The sequence below is a fragment of the Acinonyx jubatus genome, chromosome B3, assembly GCF_027475565.1.
Source record: "Acinonyx jubatus isolate Ajub_Pintada_27869175 chromosome B3, VMU_Ajub_asm_v1.0, whole genome shotgun sequence".
Lineage (NCBI taxonomy): Eukaryota > Metazoa > Chordata > Mammalia > Carnivora > Felidae > Acinonyx > Acinonyx jubatus.
This window is the reverse complement of record NC_069386.1, coordinates 139,414,222-139,440,253: the sequence shown is the minus strand read 5'-3', so window position 1 is coordinate 139,440,253 and position 26,032 is coordinate 139,414,222. Positions and strand designations below refer to the sequence as shown.

Below are 26,032 nucleotides of genomic sequence, written 5' to 3'. Positions count from 1 at the left end.
ATGAATAAGAAATATTTTTTTCCAAAAGCAGGGCGCCTGGGTGGCTCAGTCAAGCACCTGGCTCTTGACTTCGGCTTAGGTCGCGATCTCGAGGTGCGTGGGTTCAAGCCCAGTGTCAGGCTCTGTGCAGACCGAGGGAGGCCTGCTTGGGATTTTCGCTCTCTGGCCCTCCCCCGCTCACGTGCGTGTGAGCACGCGCTCTCTCTCAAAATAAGCTTAAAGAGTTTTTTCCTGAAAGAGATTTTTATAAGTAGTACCAAATACCATCGATTTTAAGCCCTTACTAATAAAATCAACGCTTTAATGTACGGTTTTTAATGCCGCTGTGATTAAGTTTTTCACGTTACTAGTTTTATGGCCTGACCTGATTACAACACTACCAACAAAGATGTTACTCCTCTTTCCTTATCTACCTTCCACCCAACTAAAGTGTTTATTTTTTAAGAGAATATATAAAAAGGCTCACACTATCTCAGAAATTAGCAATAACCAACTAACGGTTACTTTTTAAGCATAGTTTTGTGAATTTTCCACCAAAACGGTTGGGTTTGTTTATAATGTCATAAATGCTTGTGGTTTGGCTATAAAATAAATTCCTTGCCGGGTGGAGAACCAAATGAACCAATAAGAAATTCTTGGGCCGCTTAGTTGGCTCAGTCGGTTAAGCGTCTGACTCGGTTGTGGCTCAGGTCATGATCTCACGGTTCGTGGGTTCGAGCCCCACATCAGGCTCAGCGCTGACAACTGCAGGGCCTGCTTGGGATTCTCTGTCTCCCTCTTTCTCTGCCCCTCCCTCCCCCACTTGTTCTGTCTCAAAAATAAACATTAAAAAAAAATTTTTTTAAAGATGTTCAAGATTTTAAACAAATTATTCTTAATTTTCAAAATATAAATCCTTAGAAATTATTTAAAGATGTTCAAGATTTTAAACAAATTATTCTTAATTTTCAAAATATAAATCCTTAGAAATTAAAAAGATTTTCTGTTTCAAAACTAGAAAATATAAACAGCAGTAGCTCAAAAGACTAATAATGGTGATTTCGCAACACGACTGGGAGTAGCAGGTACCATTGACTTGACCCGCCACGGTTATTAAAAAGTAACACCGGGGGTGCCTGGGTGGCTCAGTCGGTTGAGCATTCGACTCTTGATTTCGGCTCAGGTCGTAACCTCAGTTTCCCGAGTTCCAGCCTCACGCTGGGCTGTGTGCTGACAGTGCAGAGCCTGCTTGGGACTCTCCCTCTCTTGCTGCCCCTCCCCTCCTTGCGCTCGCTCTCTCTCTCTCAAAATAAGTAAACTTTAAAAAAAAAAAAAGCAACACTTGTAGGAGAAGAAGATCAGGGAACCGGATGTACCGGCTTTAGAAGGAATTTGATGGTCTCTCATGACACCTTTCAAGGGAAGATAGAGACAAGGCTACTATCCAGAATCATAACCCTTTAAGGCAATGACCAACTTCCATATTATGATAACGCTGAAATATCTTTTTTGAGCACCAGGATTATTTACAGCATCACACCCCAGATTACAACAGTGTTGTAACTTGATAGGGCTCTGCGTGCTAGAGGAAACTCACCCTCAAAAAGCAAAGGTAAAAGCAAGAAAAGAAAGAGCTTACCCATCACACATATAAAACAGACAAGAATTTTAGGTGAAGATCAGTAAGAAGTACAAAGCAAAAGAGCTATTATCTTAGGCTGCATTACAAGAAGTGTAAACTTTAGAATAAGGGAGGTGAAGTATCCTACTCTATTCTGCTCTGCTTAAAAACCATGTCTAGAATACCACATTCAGTTATCTCCAAGTTTAAAAGACATACAGACAAAAGGAAACACATGTAGATCAGGCAATCTAAAATGATTAAAATTGTATCTTATGAGGCATATTTTTTTCCGATGGTAATGTTTAGCTAGAAGAAGACTTCAGAAAGAGCAGCCACAATTGTTTTCAAACATGTGACAACCTAGTGTATGGAAAAGAGATTAAACCTATTCTCTGTGGATCCAAGATGCAGCACTTGGGCCAAATTTTGAGCGTACATAGGAACCGGCAGCCTGAACGGCCCAAAGAAGGAATGGACTGCATGGAGAGAGAGGACTTTCCAGTCCCTTGGAACGGCTCACACAGTAGCTATATACCTTCTGAAGCATCCTCCCATCCAACCAAGATTTCAAGCCCTGGAGGGAAGGGGGCACAGGACCAGGGTAAGGGTAGGGGGCAGGCGAGGAGGGCCAGGGTGCTGTGCTCATGCCACCTCGGTGGAAGCAGCTCTGTGTTCATCTGCTTTCCATTTGGGTTCCTGGGTGAGCTGTGCTTTGAAGAAGCAGGTCAAAGGCTTAAGAAGGTCAACCACAAGATGAAGTAACCTGTTAGGTCCCCTCAAAGGCTGAGATCTTCCAACCCATGGCCTCTCAGCAAGGGTGTGCACAATGCTTCCTGGTGAGCCCCAACTGATGGAAAGCATCCAAAGTGACTCAATGAAATAGCAACTTCTTATTCTTTGCTCCCACTTCCCTCTTTCCTCCAGTTCTGCTCCTCTCTCATCGGCAAGGTGCAACGTAAAAAGAGGTAGATAGTTTCAATGTCAAAAGATTCAGATTGGTTCCTTAAAAATATTAAAGCCAGAGCTCCCATACGACCCAGCAGTTCGGCTTCTGGGCACCTGCCCCAGAGAAGTGAAAACACAGGTCTACACAAATGCCTGTATACGAACGTTCAGAGCATCATTCTCTGTAATAGTCAGAAAGTGGAAACAGCCCCAAACCCCATCAGCTGCACAATGGATCCCCAAAATGCGGTACATCCATAAAATGGAATATTATTCAGCCATAAAAAGGAACAAAGAACTGACAAACGCTACCACCTTGGACAAACCTTAAAACACGATGCTTAGTGAGAGAAGCCCGACACAAAAGGTCGAATGTCGGGATGATTCTGTTTACATTAGAACATTCAGAATCAACAGAGACAGTAAGCAGGTTAGTGGTCATCAGGGTCTCGGGCAAGGGGGGGGGGGGGGACAAGTGACAAGGGGGTTTCTTTCTGGGCTGATGAACATGTTCTAAAATTAGATACCGGTGAAGCGGGCACAATTCTGTGACTACGTGAAAAGGCACTTCATTGTATACTTTCAAAGGTACGTCAGTCATATCTCAGTAAAGCTGCTAGTGAAACAAAAAAAGATTCAGAACCAAGCCTTTCGAGTCGTGTGGCTTCATAAAGTCACCAAATCTCTTTGAGCCTCAGTTTCCTCCTGTGCCAGAAAGGGTTGGAGAAACCAGGGAGTAGAGAACAGTTAAGTATTTCCCAAATCCTAAACTGGCTTATCAATGATAACTTTTCTTCACTTTTCAACTGGTGCGGTTTTTCTCGGAGCAGTAAAAGAAGTCTGCGGTTTCTAGCTCGTTTGACAAGAGTTCTAAGTACTTGGGAGAAAAAAAAAGAGAGAGAGAAACAAAAACACACACAAAAAAACGCTGCCCAAGTTTTCTCCTAACGTCAGGGTACCAATATCTGAAAGAAGAGAATGAGCTACACATCGCCTGGCTTTACACGTAGTATCTGCTGCAAATTAGGGGACACAGCAAGGAAAAACAGATCAGGGGAAGACGGAAATTTCATTCATTCCAACAAAGCTTTCTTTTCCCGCTTGTTTATATATTTATCTTGCCAGGAGGATGCTAACCGTGACCGTCCCCCAACGAAGAGGGATGGCCTGGATTTTCTGAAGCTAATACGGAACTATGACTTTTCAGCTCCTGTCACCATCAAAAGCTGGAAGCTTCAGCAACATACGAAAACAGAGGAGTTCATCTATGACGCTGTTGTAGCCTGGCCATTGTCGTGTAAATCTCCAATTTAAAAAGAAAAAAAAATCTGTTTTTCAAGGCAGCTAATGAAATACCCACATGTTTAATTTAGTTCTTGGGGAAACAGTGTTGCTACGATCCAGTGTTTTAATCGAATCATCACAGTCATTAACTGAATTGTATTCATTTATATTTTCACTTAATGGAAGCCTCTTAAAGTGAAGAATTTCACAGCAAAACATCTGTTGCTTAAGACATCATCCGTTAACGTCCATTTCTGCCCCCATAAACTACTCGTGCTGTAAAGTTTATTCATATGGTAACCAAAACATAATAAAAACAGAGCTAAGAACTGTCTGAGGAAAGAAATTCAACAATTATGATTCATTCACTTGTGTGATGAAATGATCTTACTGTTGGAGTTTAGCTATTTTAATGTGATTTTTTCTTAAACTGTTACCCGTGCAACATATAAGAACTGGCCTTTACTTGCTTCTAGACATCATTTCCAGTAAAATACTTTATCAATACTGCTAAACGAGCAATTAACAGCAAAAAAAAAAAGGCAGAAAACCAAAACACTCATGAATAGATGTGTAGGTCAACTTTACAACTGAGCTGCTATTTAGGAACATATGACCAGGCCCCCAAACAACTGCTCAAATAAAAATATCTAGGCTCGTTTTCATAACCTAAATCAAACTGTCAGCATATATGCCCACATATTAATGTTTCAAAACCCTTCCTGCCTGAAATTCACTTAATATAATTTTCAGCCACATGCTTTTCACAACTAACATAAAAGGATTTTTATCGAAAACATGCAGGAGGCTGTACTACCTTCACATCAAAAATAGCAATTCAAGAGCCACCTGGATGGCTCAGCCGGTTATGTGTCTGACCGGCTCAGGTCATCATCTCACAGTTCGTGGGTTCGAGCCCCACATCGGGCGCTGTGCTGACAAGGGAAACCTGGAGCCTGCTTCAAGTTCTGTGTCCTCCCTCTGTCTCTGCCCCTCCCCCCCCTCTCAAAAATAAATAAACATTACTTAAAAAATAGTAATTCAAATAGGATTGATTGTAGGTCATTTAAGGGAACTATTCAAAATATTGCCGAGAACTCTATTCAACCTATGGGAGAGCAAAATCAGACCCACGACTGCAAACTGTGAGGGATTCCAGGGGCTCCCAGAGCATCAGATACACTCTATCTGCCTTCAACACCTCCTGAGGACCGAAAACACAGGGCTTCTGCTCTGGGAAACTGCTGTTACATCTGGAGAGTCAAAACTTTCATTCCACTGAAGAGCGCATCACTAAGTTAATGAAGGCCTGCATGTGATTAACATGAAAATTACAGGCTGCTAAAACCACCAGGAAAACGCTTCCACGAAAAAGAGATCCATTCCACCAGGAATTAAGCTATCATTATAGAGGAAGAATCAACACACCCAGGGATCTTCATTGCTACAGCTAATACCTCCTATTTGCAGGCAGGTGTTGATGAGCTAGAAAAGTTTCCCTAAACCACAATTACAATGGCAAAAATAAATTGCTCAAGTTGTCAAAGCACCTAGAATGCCAAATTATTCGCAAATTCTATACAACACACACTGTTTCTTCGTTGACAAACTTTTGGGACCCTCTGATAAAGCAATAAATCCGACGTCAAAAAAAAAAAAAACTGGTTAACTTTTGTGCATGAATTATCATACGTCGGGTTCTCGTAAAATATGCTGTGCTGTGAAAATCTTTTTCAACCCTGCTAGTGAGACTAAATAAAGCCTTTCAAGCACGAGAATATTACATTTTTCTTTTAAAGGTGTCATATTGGTAGTTATTTACCGTTTCCTTCCTGTAAAAAAAAAAATTTTTTTTTTAATGCAACAAGATCTACCAGCCCGTAAACAAACAGTGCGAGCACTTTCCAGCCAGGTTCGCCGCTCCTGTGCACCGCGTTGCACGGCGGCGGTTTCCCCAAAGTAGAACTGACCGGCTTCGCAGGCTGCGGCCGCCACGAGCACCGCGCACCTCCCCAGGGAGTGCTGTGCTACTCGGCGGTCTGTTTTCCGAGTTCCTCCCGCGGACCCTCCCAAGCGGACGCGAACCGGGCGGCCCCGAGCAACACGTCCCCGCGCCCGCGGCCGCCCCGGCCTCCCCACGCGCCGCCCGGCCCCGTGCGCTCCGCGGGTCCCCGGCACCCCCGGCCGCCGCCCGCGCGCCCTGGCGGGCCCGGCGCGGGCGCGGACGCGGGGCCCGGGGCGCGGGGCGCGGGCGGCGGGGGAGAGCCGGGCGCGGCCCGCGGGCCTGCACAATGCGCCCGCGGCGGCGGGAACCGCGCGCCTCCGCCGCAACTTTGCGCGGCCTCCCGGCCCCGGCCTCGCCCCCGCGCCGGCCCCGGCCCCCGCCGCCCGCGGCCCCCGCCCTCCCGGCCGCCGCCCCTCACCGTTGCAGAACTGGAGCAGCGAGGACGTGTCGTACAGGCTGCTGTAGCTCGAGAAGCCGTCCTCCATGCTGAGGCCGCCGGGCCGCGCCCGCTCCCCCCCGGCCCGGCCGCGCCGCCGCCGCTCACCCCCACACTGAGCCGAGCCGAGCCGCGGCCGGCGCTGGCGCTGGGGCCGGCCCTGCTGTGGCGGCGGCCGCGGCCGGTTACCATGGCAACCCCGGGCCCGCCGCCGCCGCTGCCGCCGCCGCCGCCGCCGCCGTCGCCGCCGCGCGGGCCCGACGCCGGCGCTGCCGGCGCTGCCCGCCAGGGGGCGGCCTCGGCGGGGCGGGGCGGCGGGGCGGGGCCGGGGGCCGGGGGCCGGGGACGCGGCCGGGCGGCCGGGTGCCCGAGCGCTGGGGGCCTGCGGGGGCGCCGGGGCCGGACCCCGCCGCCTCTCGGGACCGCGGCGTCCCCGGGAGGGCGGGACGCAGGGGTGCGGGGGGGCGTGGGGGACAAAGGCAGCGGCGGGGCGGGCGCGCGGGGAGAGCCCCTCCCCACCCCCACTGCGGGAGCGGAGGCCCGCGCTCCCCGAAGGCCCCGTCCCCGCGCCCGCCCGCAGCTCCAGGCCCAAACATGGACTGCGTGCCAGCCCATCTCGGCCGCGTTTCCCCCTCGCAGCGGCGCCGGCCGCGGCGCGCCCCTCTCCCCACACGTTTTCCGCCGCCACGAGGCCCGGCCTCCGGGGAGGATTAGCGCGGGGTGGTGACTCCGCTCGGCCGTCGGCTCGCGGGCGGGGAGAGAGGCGGCCTGCCGCTGCAAATGGAGGCCGGGGCACCTGGGGCCGCACAGTCTGGGCGGCCTGGGAAGGAGCCACAACATCTGCTCTGCTCCTTCCCCTCTGATCGGCCCCTGCGGTACAGATTTGTCACATTACACACTTGTTAACTGGTTCCAGGAGCCCAGAGAGCCGTGTGCATTCCGTCTCGGGAAGACAGCGAGTTCCGAACAAGTTCCATAGCAGGAGAGGCACCCGGACCCACCAGTGTGTAACTTTCCCAGCGCGCGCGCACACACACACGCACGCACGCACACACACACACACATTCACACACACTCACACACTGCATTAATGACTGGAGTTCCACCACGCTCCGCGTCAAGTACCGGTGCTGGTAAATAACATAGGAGGAAGCAGGAGAGAAGAATGTCTCCGTTGGATGGTCCCCCGGGCGCAGGAGAGACTGCCGACATTTGAGCTCCTTGTCACACAATTGTTACAATTCACTTACACGATATAACCACATGTGATTCCCTTACATGTTCTAATTCACTTACATGTCTGAAGGGTTGCAAGTTGTTAGTATTCGCCTGTATGGGTTGAACACACTGTAGGTGAAATGAGTAAAAAGTTTCCATCAGGGCGGTGTGTGGGCCTCACTGGGTTCAGAGGCAGAAGCAGAGGGCGTGGTGAGGGCGGGGGCTCTGTCCCTGCAAGTGTCCCTGCAAGTGACAACTGGCAGTAGACATCACTGGACATCATGGGCAGAAGGGAGGTTGAAGACCTTACCCCGGACCTGGTCAGGAAGACCAAGCACAGGGGGACAAGAGGGATTGTTCACAGGAAAAACACGTGTGGGACCCTGAAGGGCTGTGGGCACTGCTGGTTTGACTGTCCCAGTGCTTGAAGGACGATGGGAAGGACAGACAGCATGAGTGATCCGGGGTCTGCTACGGGCCGAAGGGCTGGTCTGATAGGAATGAACGGCTTGTATTGCAGACAGGTGGGAAATGAGATTGCACAGAGGCAGGGGAGAGCCAGGTAGGAGAGGCCCGGAGGGCCGGCGGAGGAGCCTGAACACAGCCGGCAGGAGGAAGGTGGGAGGCTTGCACACAAGCCAGTGGCTGCTAAGACTGCATTAGAGAGATGAGTCTGTGTGTGGACAGGACAGCAGGGCCTGGAGCTGGAGTGGCCCAGGGTGAGGCCAGGCCAGAGGGAAGAAAGAGAGACTGAGGGTGGGCCAGAGGGATGGGCCAGAGGGACGTGCCTGTAGGGCAGACAGCTGGAGAGGCGGGGAAGCCAAGACAGATAGCGAGCATCCCACTCAAAATGCCTGGAGCAAATGGAGATTGGAGGTGGCCAGCCAGTGAACGAATGGGATTTGGGTAGAAGTTGTTAATGAACTTTCTCAAGGTGAGAATGGAGAGTCAACAGAAGCAGGGCAGAGACTACTGGTAGCGGTAGCTAGGAGAGGAAGAAATTCCAAAGGAGCGTCAGGAAAGGGAAACAGGGAAACCTAACGGGACATTGGCAGAAGACCATGGGGGAGGGGAAGGGGGAAAAAAATAAAAGTTACAGAGAGGGAGGGAGGCAAACCATAAGAGACTCTTAAAAACTGAGAATGAACTGAGGGTTGATGGGGGGTGGGAGGGAAGGGAAAGTGGGTGATGGGCATGGAGGAGGGCACCTGTTGGGATGAGCACTGGGTGTTGTATGGAAACCAATTGGACAATAGATTATATCTAATTTAAAAAAAAAACACAAGCATGTGAAAAAAATAAATGAAGAAACTGTAAGCGCTGAGCGTGGCAAAGAGGTGGGCGCTTTCACAGAATTCTCTGCAGAACGGATCATGGAGGATGAGGCCTCCATCTGGTAGCAAAGAGCTTGCTGGGTGGCCAGGAGCATCTTGGTGACCAGTGGGGACAGGAGCCAGGGCCTGCTGGTCATCAAAAGATGAGCACACGTAGATGCGTGTTTGAGAATTTTGGCAGGAAAAGGAAATGCAGGCCAAATACAGAGGGCAATGGAGGCAGCAGGGTCACAGAAAGCCACCCGGCCACCGACCAGCACAGGTAGGCTGCAAGAGGCAGGTGCTATAATGGAAACCAATTTGACGATAAATTTCATATTTAAAAAAATAAATAAATACAGCATAAAATTAATGATAAAAAATCAAATCAAGCAATCAATAAAATATGTGCATGAAAAAAAAGAGGCAGGTGCTGTAGAGGAGGGGGTTTTAGAGGACAAGACTTAACGCAGGTGCACTGTGACCTTTACCCTTGTCTGTCTTCCCGTTTCCCACCTTTCCGCTTTCAAATCCCATCCTAACCCTACCCTTACTCCACGTTGCAGTTTTACATATTAGGATACAGCAGAGACTTGGTATAAAAAGCTGACCGTGGCATTCTTAAACTTGGAAAGGAAATGATAATTATAAATAAGTGATTAAAAGAGGGTTCTTCTGAAGAATGTTAATATTCTTCATTTATGACTTTAAGGATAATGATCTTTGACCACAACTAAGGAGAGTTAAGAATAAAGAAGATTCAGAAGTGGGGCAGGAGAAAAATTGAGCCGGAGATTTTCAGAGAAGATGTTACTTGCACTAGAGCAAAATTACAATTAATAGGAGCTCAGTCCACTTGCTTTTGAGATGATAAAGATCGTTATTACACTCTTAACCTAGAATATGAAACGGCTATGTTTTGGGGGCGCCTGAGTGGCTCAGTCGACTGAGCTTCCAACTCCGGCTCAGGTCATGATCTCACGGTTTGTGAGTTCAAGCCCCGCGTCGGGCTCTGTGCTGATGGCTCAGAGCCTGGAGCCTTCTGTGTCTCCCTCTCTCTCTGCCCCTCCCCCGCTCATGCTCTGTCTCTCTCTCAAAAATAAATAAACATTAAAAAAAAAAAACAACTTAAGAAAAAGATCCATGGGGAGAGTCCAAGAAAGATCTCTGAGCACTTAATGATGTATGGGTTTTGCACCCAAACACTTAAACAGTCTGTTGTTCTGTGTCATTTTGAAATACTTGGTGGCCCAAGACCAGAAACTGTTGTCATTGTAATAAGCGATGTATACTCTCAAGGACAATAGAACCAAAGCATTCCGTGGCATTAATAGAAGCATATTGTACAATGTGTGGAAAACAGTTAGGAAAATAGAAGCTCTGTAGCCTTTATTCATAGAGAATAAAAAACGAAATTGCCCAGAAACGTAGGCCTCGTGTGTCTATTGTTTAATTCAGCATTTCTCCAAAAATAGTTAATCCAGTACCAGGCACCGTGCTTGGGGCTGGGAATATAGCCACAGAACACAGTATTTTCCAAACTGCCAGTGTGGCCGTGTACTCGATTTAAAGAGTCATATGTGCACTTCAAAGAATAAAGTAGAAAATTCTACTTTAGTGGGCATGTACCTAGAGGAATTGAAAGCAGGGTCTTGAAGAGATATTTGCACAGCCCTGTTCATAGCAGCAACATTCACAACAGCCAAAATGTGGAAACAACCCAAGTGTCTGTCACAGACGAATGAATAAACAAGATGTGATATATACGTACAATGGAATATTATTCAGTTTTTAAAAGCAAGGAAAATCTGACACCTGCGACAACACGGATGAACCTTGAGGACCTTATGCCGAGTGAAATAAGCCAGACCCAGAAGGACAAATATTGCATGATTCCACTTGTATGAGGTCCCTAGAGGAGTCAAATTCATAGAGACGGAAAGTAGACTTGGGGGTGCCAGGGGCTGAGGGGGGTGGGAAGTTAGTGTTTAACAGGAACAGAGTTTCAGTTTGGAATGATCAGAAAGTTCTAGAGATAGATGTTCGTGATGGCCGCGTGACCGCATCATTGTATTTACTGCTGCTGACCCCTGCACTGAAAAGTGGGGGGGTCTGATTATATTCTAAGAGCAAAGAAAAGTTGCCCTTCGTTAAACTGTGTCAGCCCAAAATTCGTACGTTGAAGGACTAACCTCTACTACCCCGGAATGTGACCTTACTTGGATGCAGGGTCTTCACAGAGGTCACGAAGTCAAACTGAGGTCATTAGGGGGGCGCCAAGGTGGCTCAGATGGTTAAGCGTCTGACACTTAATTTCAGCTCAGGTCATGATCTCACAGTTTATGAGTTCAAGCCCCTCGTGGGGCTCCTGGGTGACAATGAGAAGCCTGCTTGGGATTCTCTGTCTCCCTCTCTCTGCCCCTCCCTTGCTTGCTCTCTAACTTTCCCTCTCTGTCTCAAAATAAATAAATAAACATTTTCTAAAAATTGAGGTCATTAGGGTGGGCCCTAATCCAATAGGACTGATGGCCATATACGAAGAGAAGGTTAGGACACAGGAAAAGTGGACAGAGGAAAAAGACAGTTGTCCAGAAACCAAGGAGGGAGGCCTGGGACGGATCCTCCCCTTGTGGCCCTCGGAAGGAGGCAAGCCTGACAAGCCCTTGATTTTGGCCTTCTAGCCTCCAGACCAATGAAGTGATCGATTTCTGCTGCTTAAGACCCTCTCCCCCACTCCCCCCACCCCCCCAGTGCATGCTACTGGGTTACAGCCGCCCTGGCAAATTGACATAATATAGAATCCCAAAGCCAAGGGTTGGTTCTTCCATGGATTCAAGACACCATTCACTACTGATATCAAAATATAAAATACACTCTATGATAAGATTGTCACTCCATAAAATGAGAGGTAATCAGAGATTCTTGGCATCAATAAAGAACATTAAACTCTTCGGTCTCCAACCTGCCTGTACTTTTTCTACAACGTCCCTGACAAATGGTCTCTCGGCCACCTCAGAGTGGAAGAGCTTGAATTATTGAAAAGATTGTTGGTTATTTTTATCCCGAATCGCCTTTCCCAAAGCATTCTTCATAGACCGCACTTTTGTCCGGTTGATTGAATCTCCGGTGTCCCGGTGTAGGCTGTCTGCTCAGGAATCGTGCAGTAAACAGCCTGTGTCCCAGTTTCCCCAGCTCCATTCTGTGGCTCCAGGGTTAACTCGCCCAGAGAGGGGTTAACGATGTCATTTCATTCTCTGTGGCCTCTACCGCACGAAGGGCAAGCATCTTGGCACAGACTTTCAAGCGTGTCTGTGTTCCTGCAGCAAATGCTGTCCTTGGCCTCTGACACGCTCCTGCCACACCATGCTATCGGCAGCTAACGTTCATGACTCTCAGTCATGCCATGCACTTGACTGCTCTGGACCCCTGCCCATGCCCCAGCCCAGTGTGCCTTTGCCTGCCCCTCCCGCCAGCTTAGAGGCTGAGTAATCCCATCTGCTACACTTCCAACATCTGCTGGTACTTTACTGTATCCCTTATGTTAAGTTGGCCTTGCCTTAACCGGTGTGCGTGTGTGTGTGTGTGTGTGTGTGTGTCCATCCATCTCTCCCAGGAGATTAGATGCTCCAGACACTGGTCATGCTGGACATAATGTTGAAAGTAGTTGGCGCTGAGTGAATGCTGAGTGAATGAATGAGTGAATGAATGAACCCGCTAGACAACATCGGTTGCTCATAACACACGATAGGCTTCCAAATGCTTTGTAGAGAGCTCTTGCATTCTCCAGGCTGAAGCCCCCCATCCATCCTGTGATGTAGTCTCTCAACCCCTTGTCTGAATAGATGCCCACCTCGCTCAAACGGGCTCTTTTCTCCTGAATCCTGGACCCAGAGTTGAATACAATAACCTCAGCAGACCGACCGGTGTGGCCTTTCCCTTTAACAACTTGGATGTTATGATTCTATTAATGCAACTGAAGTTTGTATTGATTTTTTTTTTTTTTTTTTTTTTTTTTGAGCAGTCAGGATGTATACTCTTGGTTCATGTTGAACTTCCGGTCAATTACAAACCTATCAGTCTTTTCAAATGAACTGCTGTTGGGTCTTCTCCATCTTGTACTGAGCTAATCGATTAAAAAAAAAAGAAAAATCTAAAGACAGGATTTATCTTTACGCTGTTAAATGTCATTTTGTTGGTTCCAACCCATCCTCTTAGCCAACCCAAATCTTTAAGCTCTGATATCTGGCATCTAAGACATCAGCTTTCTGACGATGGGGCGTGTGCCTTAACAAACTCTTTAATGCCCTCTTTCATCCTTGTAATCAACAGACACGTTAGCAGCACAGGAGGGGGTGGGGCTCCGTGCACCCATCCAGATGCCTCACCAGCCGCATCTCCGTTGCTGTATTTATCAATACGCTAATATGTTTGTCCAACTAAATATGCAATTGCCCCAATTGTTTGTTCGCCCAGCCTATTTTTCTTGAGTATGCACAGTGTTTTGTGAAGGATCTTTACCAGTGCTTTGTCAATCCAGTCTGGTAACGCCACGAAAAGAGAGAACAAAGTTGGTTTGGCTCTTAGGAACCGCATCTCCTTCCAAGATCATACATGCTACCTCTTCAAAGATCTGTTAAAATGTTTGCTCGGAACCCATATTAAACCCATCAAATTTATCAGCTGTTATTCCCCAGAAGCCAACTTCTTCCGTGTTGGGGAAAATTATGACATTTTTCCCTTCCCAGTTTTCTGCAATGCCCATCTGGTGAGGTTCGAGATGGTTTGTCAAGGCCCAGAGAAGGCGGTCGCGGTAACGAAGGAGCGCCCACCATTTCTCACCATCTTTGGGCTCTTGGCAATTCCCCTGGGGATGTTTCTTCTACACTCTCCAGTTTTACAACTGTTCTCCCTGTGGGAGAAAAAGAAACCCACAAGGCAGAGTGCAGAACACGCAGACAGCTTTCAGAGTCTTTCAAGGCCCCTGGTCCCCCTGCTCATGCATCTGCCGCCCCAATGAGCTCATGCTGCCCCAGACCCTCCCTAGTGGGCTGTCCCTGGGGCTCCCCCTGTGTGGTTCCCACTGCGGCAAGTGTCCTTCCACTCAGTCTGTAAGCTCCACTCCACTGGGCTCTTTTCTCCTGAACGAGATACAATAACCTCAGAGTCCTGCCAGAGTCCCCGCCTCCTCTGCTGCTTAGGGCAGGCAACACGTCCACGTGTGCCAAACCAACCTGCTTTTTGAAACTCTATAGAAACGGGACCATTGACACCATGGGAGCTGGGCTTCTGCTCTTGGCTTTGTGTCTGTTCACCTGCCCCGCCCCCACGCCTCAGCCCCCCAACACCTCCCCGCCCCCCCAGCAGCCAATGTGGAGTCCTCATAGCGTTCTCCTTGGTCTCATGCCGGGGAACCTGGTCCTCACGTTTGCAGACACGAAGGTGAGTCGGCCGTAACTCGGGGAAGCTGGCTCCTGACTACCCGTGCACATCCTGTCCTGGACGGGCTGGGGCGGGTCAGAAGCACTGGCTGGGAAACAGCACACACAGCCTTATCAGGGGCCTCTCTCCAGCCTCATTCTGCTATCACAGGACTGTCGGCACCAGAGAATCATGAACTTCTGAGCCGTCCACGCTTGACTTGTTAATAGTCCAATGGATTTGAAAACTCCTTACTATCCGAGAAACCCATGGCTTTTCTCCTCTCAGAAGGTTATTCGCTCAAAAGTGTTCTTTTTTTTTTTATGTTTAATTTATTTTTGAAAGAAAGAGAAAGAGAGAGAGTGGGGGAGGGAGGGGCAGAGAGAAAGGGAGACACAGAATCCGAAGCAGGCTCCAGGCTCCGAGCTGTCAGCACAGAGCCTGACGCGGGGCTCCAACCCACAAACCGTGAGATCATGACCTGAGCCGAAGTTGGGCGCTCGACCGACTGAGACACCCAGGTGCCCCGTCACTCAAAAGTGTTCTTGATGATCTGGATGCATCAAAATGATCTACAAGTTTTGAAGCGTCTGAATTGAAGTGGAAAATTTAGAGTAATGTTCGATTGGCTTTCCCTTTCTAGAGTTATGTGTGATTTAGGAAACTTGACATTGTGACTGTCTGTAATTCATACAGTATTGCAGGTGTTGCAATAGATTACAAACAAAATCCCCGTTGCAACGTCTCCACTCAACAGTGTCATTTTCAGGAATATCTGCAAGGTTTTATGGCAGTTTTTGGCATACCACCGACTAACCACAGAGTAAATACACCAATATCAGGTCGGCTGTTCATCCCAGAGTGCTGGGGCAGCCAGATTTGTGCCTGTGTCCTGGGTGATCAGCCGGAGCCCCCCTGTGGCCCTGGGGTGTTCTGGTTTGGAAGACAAATTATATGGCAGTCCTAGCTAGCATGGAAAGACTTAGAATCTCTCCATATTGTATATTTTAAAAATTATTGAGATTCACACAAGTATATTTAAAGCGCTACCTTAAGCTGCCTCATGGCCTCAAAGTTGCAAAAAATAAAGTTGCCAGAAATCTGAGTAATTATCTGGAAAGCCAAGTAAAAGACCTGCTTCTGAAGTTTGCCTTGTCCCTTCCCACCACTTCCATCACAGGCTTTTACATTTCTGTGGGCTGGACGCATAACACTTGTTTGTAATTAGCCCAGGGTCCTGGAAGCCTTGCTAAAATGTTTGCCTTTGGACTTTAGACTCCAGCTATCCCACTGATTAAGGCAAAGGTTTAAAGGGTCTTCTGATGAGAGATCAGTGGTGAGACACTGCTGCTCCTTCCTCACTCATGGCTTGCTCACAGACAGGGTGCTGACCATTGGCTCACTCCTTTGCACACACTGAGTGACCACTCTGGGCTGGGAACAGAGGACACGAGGGGGAATAAAGCACCAGCCCAACCCTGGGGGTCTCGTGGTCCAGGAGGAAGCATATGCACAGGAACACACCAAACACACAGGAGGGGACCAAGGCTCACTGGGGAAATGTGCCACTTGCCACCCATGCATGAACTCCAGCCCATGCTACATGTCTGTAGGGTGGGTAGTACTGCCTCAGTTTTACACATAGGGAAACTCCCCTGGGAGCAGAGGGGCAGGTGCCTCGCTTGAGGTCACGGGGCTGGTGAGTGGTGGAGGCAAGGTTTAAATCTGGTGCTTTCAAGTCCAGACCCTCATTGTACTGTTCTCAACGACCATCTCTGCAGCTGAGGAAGACATTTGAGAGCCGAGGGGGAAGGAAGGGAAGACTTTACCCAAGAAGCTGGGTAATACGAGCTGACATCCCTGCATCCCCAGAGGCTGGACAGATGGAGACGAGCCAGGGGTGGATGGGCCCAGAGCTCCAGCCCTGATGGCCTGGGAGATGAGACAGTGGGAGAACAAGGGGAAGCTGTCCAAGAAGAGGCTAGCATGTCTGGGAAATGATGGGCTGCCCAGCTCTATTCAATCCAAGCATGGGACAAGGAGGTCAAACTGGAGACCCCACTGTGGAAGGTCTGGGTGCCCCTACTAAGGGGTTGGCTTGGCCCACGGGTAACAAGAAGTCCCTGGACGCCACACAGTTAGGCTGTGCCTTAGGAAGGCTGATTGGAAAAGGTGTGTAAACTGGACCAGGGGACACAGGGACATGAAAACAATCTAATGGACCCCTGGCGTACTTCTGGGTGAAGTGGTAAGACCCTGGGCAGCGGCCTCCCAGGTGGGTCAGGAATGGGCTGGCCAGACCAGGCTGCTGATTCAGAGGACACCAAGGAAGGATGTCTTCTAAGGAAAAGGGAGTTGGGGGGGGCGGTGCAGGAAGTGAGGTAGGTATGGGGAGAAGGCCATGGTTTGGGCAATGAGGATACCACTGGGGACCCAGAGGCTGGACAGCTGAGTAGTGACAAGGCCAGAGGGCTAGAAGTGGCCAGGATCAAGCAGTCATACAGGGAGACGGTGTGACTCCCTCATGGGCAGCATGGCCAGGGTGGGGGGAAGGGTACTTTGTCAGGGTGGGAAGAGTCAGAGGAAGGGAAATTGGTGACAATTCAAGGAGGCAAGAGATGGCTGCTGGGACAGGCTTCCTGAGGATGTGGTGTGCAGGGGGAGTCTCCTTGGACAGAAGGATGGAGGGCACGTCTTCTGGGAGGGAGGGTCAGAAGGACGAGATGCATGGAAAGCCACAAAAAACGTGAGGTTTCCTTTATTTGTTCAACAGATACTTTGTTGGCAACATAATCGCCCTTGTAATGGAGACCTAACAGCGGCCTTCTAGGGAAAGGCGGTGGACCGAGCACGTTCTGCTGAACCTTCTCATGCCCACGGGCAGAGGGGATGGAAGGAGAGGATGTCCACAGAACCACAGGCTGGGGAACAGGACAGGACAGGTATGGGCTCATCTGCCCCCAACAAGCTGCCACTGAAGCCAGTAAGGCTGGGGCAACCAAGAAGCACCCCATCTGCTACCACAGAGCCCCCCAAAGGTTCAAGGACTGACAGCACCAGCACCTATGGGAATGAGGGGCATAGGAGACGCTGGAAACAGGAGGATTAGCCAAAAGTATGCTTAGGAAGCTACTACGGAATGAATCACGTCTCCCTGAATGCCTATGTTGAAGCCTTAACCTCATCGTGGCTGTATATGCAGATAGGGCTTAAGGGAGTAATTAGGGTTAATTGGAGTCATAGTGGTGGGCCCTAATCTGATAGGATCGTGGCCTTATAAGAAGAGGAAGATCTCTCTCTCCACACCACCCCCCCCAATCCCTCTCCCTCTCCACCACGTGAGGACACAGTGAGAAGTCTGCTGTCCACAGCAGACAGGAAGAGGGCCCTGTGGGTACCCTGAGCTGGGACTTTCAGCCTCCAGAACTGGGAGCAAATAAATTTCTGTTGAGTAAGTCCCCCGCCCATACAGGTATTTTGTTTGGCAGCCCAAAGTGACTGTGACAGAAGTGGTTAGACCCCTTCCCGATGCCTTTCCTCTCCCTGCAGAAGATTAGAGTTTTAATCTCTGCAACAGGGGAAGTAGGGGGTTCTCTGCACCAACAGATGCCAAGGGGTGCCATCCTGAAGATGAGAAAGAAGTGATTGCCTAAAGCTGAACGAGGAACCACCCTCCAGCCCCCTTCCCACCCTCAGCTCTGGCAATTTTGGCAGCCAAGTGTCTGCTCATGGGAGACCCTTCTGTAGGGAACATGACAGACCTGGAGGTGCGGAAGGTCCAAAGTCACAGGGGAGTCCTCCTGTTGACAAGCCTCATCTGTGGACTCAAAGCTTCGGGCAGGTTTTGAAGGTCCCTCTCTAAAATGTGGATGGAGGGGCTGAGGTCTCTAAACACTTGAGAAAATATAAAAGGATAAAGGGAGGGGAGTAATAAAGGATAAAAGGAGGGGCCTGTAATCCAGGCCCAGACGAACCATCAAGCGTGTAAGGCTAAAGATGTTTTCAGTCATGCAAGTTCTCAAAAACTTAGCTGCCCTGTGCCTCCTTTCTCAGGAAGCTACTGCAGGATGTGTTCCACCAAAGTGAGGGAGTTGCCAAGAGAGAAAAAGACATGAGATCCAAAAACCAAGGAATCGGATCCAGGAGAGAGGTGAAAGGAATCCCCAATGATATGGGATGAGAGATCGCAAGGCATCAGTTGTGGAAAGGACAGTAACAATTTGCCAGCAGGCAGCCAGTCAGATGTCAGCCAGAGGACACAGGTGCTGGAGAAATGCCACCAAAAGATGAAACTGGAAACTATTGAGAGGAGATTTACACACAAGCCAGAGTATTTGGGAGATGATGTGGTGATAGATACATACAAAACAGAAGACAGTTACTTACTCCAGGAAAACAAAAAATTGTAGAAGAAAGGAAATTCAATCATACACCACATGGCTTAACTATGGAGAGCATTTCATTGTCACAATAATATAAACACATAATGATCAAGTGAAAAAATAATGATATGACACAAACTTGACCAAGGAGGTGAAAGGCCTGTACTCTGAAAACCATAAAACACTGATGAAAGAAATTCAAGGTGACACAAAGAAATGGAAAGATATATCATGCTCATGGATGGGGAAAACGAGTATCGTTAAAATTTCCATACTACCCAAACTAATCCACAAATTCAATGCAATCCCTATTAAAATACCCACGGCATATTTCACAGAGCCAGAACAAATAATGCTAAAATTTGTATGGGACTGACTACAAAAGACTCCAAATAGTCAAAGCAATGTTGAAAAAGAAAAAAACTAGAGGTATTGTAATCCCAGATTTCAAGATATACTACAGGGACTTTTGGATGGCCCAGTCAGTTGAGCAGCTGACTTCAGCTCAGGTCATGGCCTTTCAGTTAGTGGGTTCGAGCCCCACATCAGACTCACTGCTGTTAGTGCAGAGCCTACTTCGGATCCTCTGTCTTCCTTTCTCTCAAGCCCTTCCTGGATTGCTCTCTCTCTCTCTCTCTCTCAAAAATAAGTAAACATTAAAAAAAAACAAGACATACCACAAATGTGTAGTAATCAAAACAGTTTGGTACTGGAACACTTGGGTGTCTCAGTCAGTTGAGCGTTCAGCTCTTGATTTCAGCTCAGGTCATGATCTCGTGGGTTTGTGGGATCGAGCCCCACGTCAGACTCTATGCTGACAGCACTGAGCCTGCTTGGGATTCTCAATCTCTCTCTCTCTCTCTCTCTCTCTCTCTCTCTCTCTGCCTCTCCTCTGTTCTCTCTCTCTCTGTCTCTCAAAATAAAGAAATAAACTTAAAAAAAACAGTTTGGTACTAGCACAGTAGACACAAGGATCAATAGAACAGAACAGAAATTCCAGAAATAAATCCCTGTTTATACAGTCAATTAATCAATGACAAAGAAGGCAAGAATATGCAATGGGAAAAAGACAATCTTGGGGCGTCTGGGTGGCTCAGTCAGTTAAGTGTCTGTTCGACTCTTGATTGCGGCTCAGGTCACGATCTCATGGTTCATGGGATTGAGCCCTGCATTGGGATGTTATGGCAAAGCTTGGTTGGGATTGTCTCTCTCCCTCTGTCTCTGCCCCTCACCCACAGTCATTTGAGCACACACGTGCACGCTCTTCCTCTCTCTCTCTCCCTCAAAATAAAGAAATAAAAAAAGAGACAATCTCTTCAACAAGTGGTGCTGGGAAATTGGACAAAAACATGCAAGAGAATGAAACTAGACCACTTTCTTACACCAGACGCAAAAATAAACTCAAAATGGTTTAAAGACCTAAATGTGAGACCTGAAACCATAAAATTCCTACAAGAACACATAAGCAGTAATCTCTTTGACATCAGCCATAGAAACATTTTTCTGAATACATCTGTTCTGGCAAGGGAAACAAAAGCAAAATTAAACTCTTAGGACTACACCAAAATAAAAAGTCTCTGCAGAGCAAAGGAAACCATCAGCAGCATAAAAAGGCAACCTACTGAATGAGAGAAGATATTTGCAAATGATGTATTCAGTAAGGTGTTAATATCCAAAATATACAGAGAACTGATACAACTCAACACCAAACAAACAAACAAACAAACAAACAATCCTATTAAAAATGAGCAGAAGACGTGAATAGACATTTTTCCAAAGAAGACATCCAGATGGCCAACAGACACATAAAAATTGCTCAACATCACTAATCATCAGGGAAATGCAAATCAAGACTGCAATGAGATATCCCCTCACGCCTGTCAGAATGGCTAAAATCCAAAACACAAGAAACAAGTGTTGGCAAGGATGTGGAGAAAAAGGAACCCCTGTGCACTGTCGGTGGGAATGCAAACTGGTGCAGCCAGTGCGAAACATCATGGAGGGTCCTCAAAAAAATTAAAAATATGACTACCGTACGATCCAGTAACCCCACTACTGGACATTTACCCAGAGAAAACAAAAACACTAATTTGAAAAGAGACATGCACCCCTATGTTTATAGCAGCATTATTTACAATAGCCAAGAGGCAGGCCGAGTGTCCATCTATAGATGGATGGAGATCTATATCTATATCTATCTATATCTATATCTATATATATATGTGTGTATTGGAATACTACTCAGCCACAAAAAAGAATGAAATCTTGCCACTTGCAATAACATGGATGAGTCTAGAGGGTATAATAATACTAAGTGAAATAAGTCAGAGGAAGAAAAATATGATTTTACTCATATGTGGAATTTAAGAAACAAAACAAATGAACAAAGAAAGAAGAGACAAAGAAACCAGACTCTTAACTATAGAGAACAAATTGATGGTTACCAGAGGGGAGGTGGGGGGGAGGATGGGTGAAGTAGGTGAAGGGGAATATGAACCCACTTCCCGTGATGAGCAACGACTTATGTCTAGAACTGTTGAATCATGAACCTGAAACTAATATAACACTGTCTTTTGTACTTGAAGAAAAAGAAGGAGAAGGAGAAGAAGAAGAAGAAAGAAGAAGAAGAAGAAATGATAACGTGACTATATTGGAAAGATGGGGAATATGTGTGCACGTGCGGGTGTGGAGTGAGTCACGCGAAAGAGAACCAAGTCTTCACCCGCTGTGGTGGGGCATTCCAGATAACACGTTTCTGAACCCGGCAGAGCAGGAAGAATCAGGATACTTATATTATTTCAAGAAAGGTGCCCTTTGCACACCAAAAGGAATGGATACAATATTTGGAAGTGGCAGTTGGTTCTGGGAAGTCAGAATGTGGAGTTGGTACGGTAAATGAGGGAAGCTAACTGCTACTTTTTGTTTTGTTTTGTTTTTGTATTAAGCCCTGGAGAAGTACTTGATTTTTTCAAACATGGGCAGTATGGAGGCGCCCGGGTGGCTCAGTCGGTTGAGCTTCCGGGTTCGGCTCAGGTCACGATCTCACAGTTTGTGAGTTCGAGCCCCGCGTCGGGCTCCGTGTTGACAGCTCAGAGCCTGGAGCCTGCTTCGAATTCTGTCTCCCCCTCTCTCTGCTCCTCCCCCACTCATGCTCTGTCTCTTTCTCTCCTTCAAAAATAAATAAAAACATTTAAAAAAATTAAGAAAAGCTATGTGCAGTATGGACTTAATGAACTGAAATTAAGTTTAAACTTATATGTACATTGGGGCGCCTGAGTGGCTCAGTCAGTTAAGCATCCAACTTTGGCTCAGGTCATGATCTCATAGCTTGTGGGTTCAAGCCCCGCACTGGGCTCTCCACTCTCAGAGCCTGGAGCCTGCTTCAGATCCTCTGTCTCCCGCTCTCTCTGCCCCTCCCCAGCTCGTGCTCTCTCTCTCAAAAAGAAATAAGCATCAAAAAGAGAAATAAAATTATATGCACATTTCAATCTAACTTCTTAAGCTTCGATTTGTTTACCTGCTCTTTAGCTGGTTCGTTCGTTCGTTCGTTCGTTCATTCATTCTACAGACCTTGAGTGTGAACCTTCTTCTGAAAGTCAGGTGCTGTGTCAGAGGAAGGGGCAGTTTCAGTTTCTGCCCCTAAAGAACCTTTCCTTTTCATAAGAAAAACTTCAAGGAGGTTAAAGATTTAGGTGCCATTTTACTTTGCTTTGTATCGTAGATGGGTTTCCGAAGAACTCTAAATGGTGTATTCGTAATTCCACTGAAGCCTTGGGACAATGTGGCTGGGGCTTCTGATTTAAAGGGCCTTATGACAAACCTGTCAGGAAAATACAATCCACATAATGTGAATAAACTGTATAAACTCATATTTTCACAGAGTGGCCACTTCGGTGAGAGACAGATGCGGCAGCAGGAAAGGTAGTCTGAGAATAAATTTAGGGGCAACACACAGCCATTTGGGAAGAGAAGAATTAATTTATGACCAGTATTACGAATGACCACAAGTTAGAATTCCTTTATGTACTGTGGTGTGTCCTTAATTACATTATTATGCGCATTCTTTTTACAACAAGTTTATTTATTTAATTAAAAAATTTTTTGATTTTTTTTTTCTTACTCCTTTTTGAGAGAGACAGAGCGTGAGCGGGGGAGGGGCAGAGAGAGAGACACACACACAGAATCCAAAGCAGGCTCCAGGCTCTGAGCTGACAGCGGGAGCCGGAGGCAGGGCTCGAACTCACTGACGGCAAGATCATGACCCGAGCCGAAGTCGGACGCCTAACTGAGCCACCCACACGCCCCAGTTTATTTATGGATTTTGAAAGAGAGCAGAAGGGGCAGAGAGAGAGGGAAGACAGGGAGAGAGAAAAAAATCTCAAGCAGGCTCCGTACTGTCAGCGTGGAGCCCCATGCAGGGCTCCATCCTGCGAACAGTGAGATCGTGACCTGAGGTGAGATCATGACCAAGAGTCAGACGCTGAACTGACTGAGCCGCCCAGGCGCCCCTGCTATTACGTGCATCCTCATTATGTGTCATGTACTGATTAAAAACTAGCCATATCCAACAAATGGAATGGTAAAACGTTCATCTATAGGTCACTGGGATTCTGTACTAATTAATTTCACAGATTTTTTACACTTTCTCCATTTATAACAGATAGGACTTCTTCCTTTCAGCTCCATCTGTGAGGACATTGAGGACAGACTCGTCAACATGTTTAATATATGAACGGCCATTTTACCCACTGAGGTTTTTATTTTTGCCCAAAGATTTGTATTGCATCAGATTACAGCAGCAGGAAATATTTTTAAAAAATAGCCATAGTTTGGGAAAACCACCTGTTTTAGTTGGAAGAGTATACATATATAAACTGTATCATGCAAATTGGCTAAGAAAATGCTCTTTCTCCCAAATGCTACCTTTTGTGCTGTGACTATTTTTTTTTTAATTTTTTTTTAACTTTTATTTATTTTTTTGAGACAGGGAGAGACAGAGCATGAACGGGGGAGGGTCAGAGAGAGAGGGAGACACAGAATCCGAAACAGGCTCCGGGCTCTGAGCTGTCGGCACAGAGCCTGACGCGGGGCTCGAACTCAGAGCGTGAGATCATGACCTGAGCCGAAGTCGGACGCTCAACCGACTGAGCCACCCAGGCGCCCCTGTGCTATGACTATTTATAACGTCCTTGCTGCTGCCCCAAAACCGCCATGATGTGGGAAACAGAAGGGGCTAATAAGCAGTACCCATGATTTAGGCATGCCTTTCACATTGGAAATTATGTTGAATAAAATACATCGCACCGTAATGGAAATGCACCTTGCACACGGTGGCCAGGTCGGTTTGCTACAGCCCAGCTCTCATCCAATCACTACCCTGCTCCGAAGTCCCCAGTGGCTCCCCATTGCCCACCGATGAAGACTAAACCTGGCCTATGAGCTGCTGTGATGGGGTCAGTGTGGGATATGTCATATCTGCCGGTGCCTCAGCCCTGCTGCCCTGTGAGATGGACCATTTCATTCTCTGGATACACCCTCACTCTGTTCCATCTCAGACTTTGCACTGTCCCTTCCTTCCTTTTTTTTTTTTTTTAAGTAGGCTTCATGCCCAACGTGGACCCCAACGTAGGGCTTGAACTCACGACCCTGAGATCAGGACCTGGGCTGAGATCAAGAGTCGGATGCTTAGCTGACTCAGCCATCCAGATACCCCTGGTGTCTTTCCAAGTAAAGGAAGACACTAGAGCTTTCTCTCTCCTCCACGAAAGGACACAACGAGAAAGTGGCTGCCTGCAAGCCGAGAGAGAGTCTCCCCAGAAATCAAAGTTGCCTTGACCTTCAACATCCAGCCTCTAGAACTGGGAGAAAAGAAATGTCTGTTGCTCAAGCCCCCAGCCTGTGGTATTTTATTATGGCAGCCCAAGCAGACTAATACAGTCCCCGTTTTCCCAGTCACTGTCTCTCAAGGGGCGTCTCAAATGCCACCCACTCAGGGACCCTCTCCCCCCTCCTTGCCGGATGCCCTCTCCCTGCGCCGAGCCCTTCAGCATCCGGTCTAGAGAAATCCCCAAATGTGGGACTTTGCCCCTTGCACCCAGTGCACTCTACAGTCCCTGAGGACAGACACTGGATGCCCCCCCCCCCCCATGCTCTGCAATTAGAAAGGGGATTGGCCGCGGACCCAGAGCTTCCCGGAACTTTCCAAGAAGGCTGTGACGCTCTGCCTGTCTACAGCACTGTACCAGCAGGCTACATTCCTAATTCTATAACAGCATTAGAATGTAAAATGCATGTCAGTATGAAAAGAGGAACAGCCTCTTTTTTTTTTTTTTTGTATTTTGTAACTAGAGAAACGCTTTATGATCACTGGACTCATTTTCATTTTAAGCTAATTAGTAAATTGCATTTTTGGCTCTTTAACTGGCTAGGTTAAATTTAGCTCATCTCTTCCCTTAAACTCAAGCTGTCAGTGGGATTTGCAATTAGAATTTTCACTCCCAACTTTCTTTGCCATTCAGGGGGATGCCAGCAACGTACCCCCACTTCTAGCCCTTTCTCCCCACAGCTTCTCCTGACCCGAGGCTCCCCATGGATGCACCAAGACAGCTCCTTACCCCTAAGCTTTGCGGGTCACCCACGAACAAGGCTGACATCCTTGGATTGCCCCCAGGCGGGCAGGGCACACGCCCACCGCTGCAAGTCAGCCGTCGGTCACACAGCCGAGGGCCTAGCATACAGCAGCCCCAAGGGACTTATTAAACTATGCAGTAATCACACGGCCAGGACTGGAGCAAGGGCCTGGAGCCCCTGATGTGCTGGGCAGGAGCCCCTACCTTGCTGGACGGGGGCGAGGTCTGAGGGGTCCCGGAAGGAGGCCGGCTGGCAGGACAAAAGGGTACATTCAGGCGAGGACTGGGGGACGAGGCAGCATTACAGAAATACTGAGCAGGACAGAAATATTTGCATCGTAGCCATCGCCATGACCAAATCAGGTGCACGAGCTGACTCCGTGCCCAGCCAGGCCCTAAAGATGCCTAAGAACATCCCGGTGAAGGGCACGGATGTGTGTCAGCACCGAGGTCACCGGCCACCCCCGCGTGGCTGTCTCTGGTGACCAGAGACATTGTGAGGGCCGGGGAAGTCCCCATCCCTAGCATCCGACCCTCCCACCTCCAAGCCCTCTGCCCTGTGCTTGGAGCTCAGCTTCCCTCCCTCCCACCTGGTCTCCCCTTGAGCCCTGCAAAGGGCCCTTCCCCAGCCCGAGCTCTTCCCACCCACCCCAGCCGCCCTGCCCCGAGCCTGGTTCACAGGCCCACGACCCCAGCCCTCAGCCGGACGGCCTGAGGATGCTCACCCAGCCTTTGTCAGGCAGAAGAAAGACACCTGGCCAGTTCCTCCCAGTGTGAGCTCCCCGCTGAGACCAGCCTT

At 48.2% G+C, this 26,032-nt stretch overlaps 1 protein-coding gene across 4 annotated transcripts in view; it reads right to left on the bottom strand.

Moving 5' to 3' along the window:
- EML1 (EMAP like 1) overlaps positions 1 to 26,032 on the bottom strand; it is a 185,158-nt gene that overhangs the window by 123,194 nt on the left and 35,932 nt on the right. The window contains exon 1 of one of the 4 annotated variants that reach the window (XM_053224925.1): positions 6,256 to 6,442. The exons of 2 other annotated variants lie outside the window; for them this stretch is intronic. In XM_053224925.1, the coding sequence (XP_053080900.1) occupies positions 6,256 to 6,322 (67 nt within the window). In that variant the 5' untranslated portion in view covers positions 6,323 to 6,442. Of the gene's footprint in view, positions 1 to 6,255; positions 6,443 to 26,032 lie in introns of those variants that run through there. One more of the 4 variants, XM_053224926.1, reaches the window with a different exon arrangement.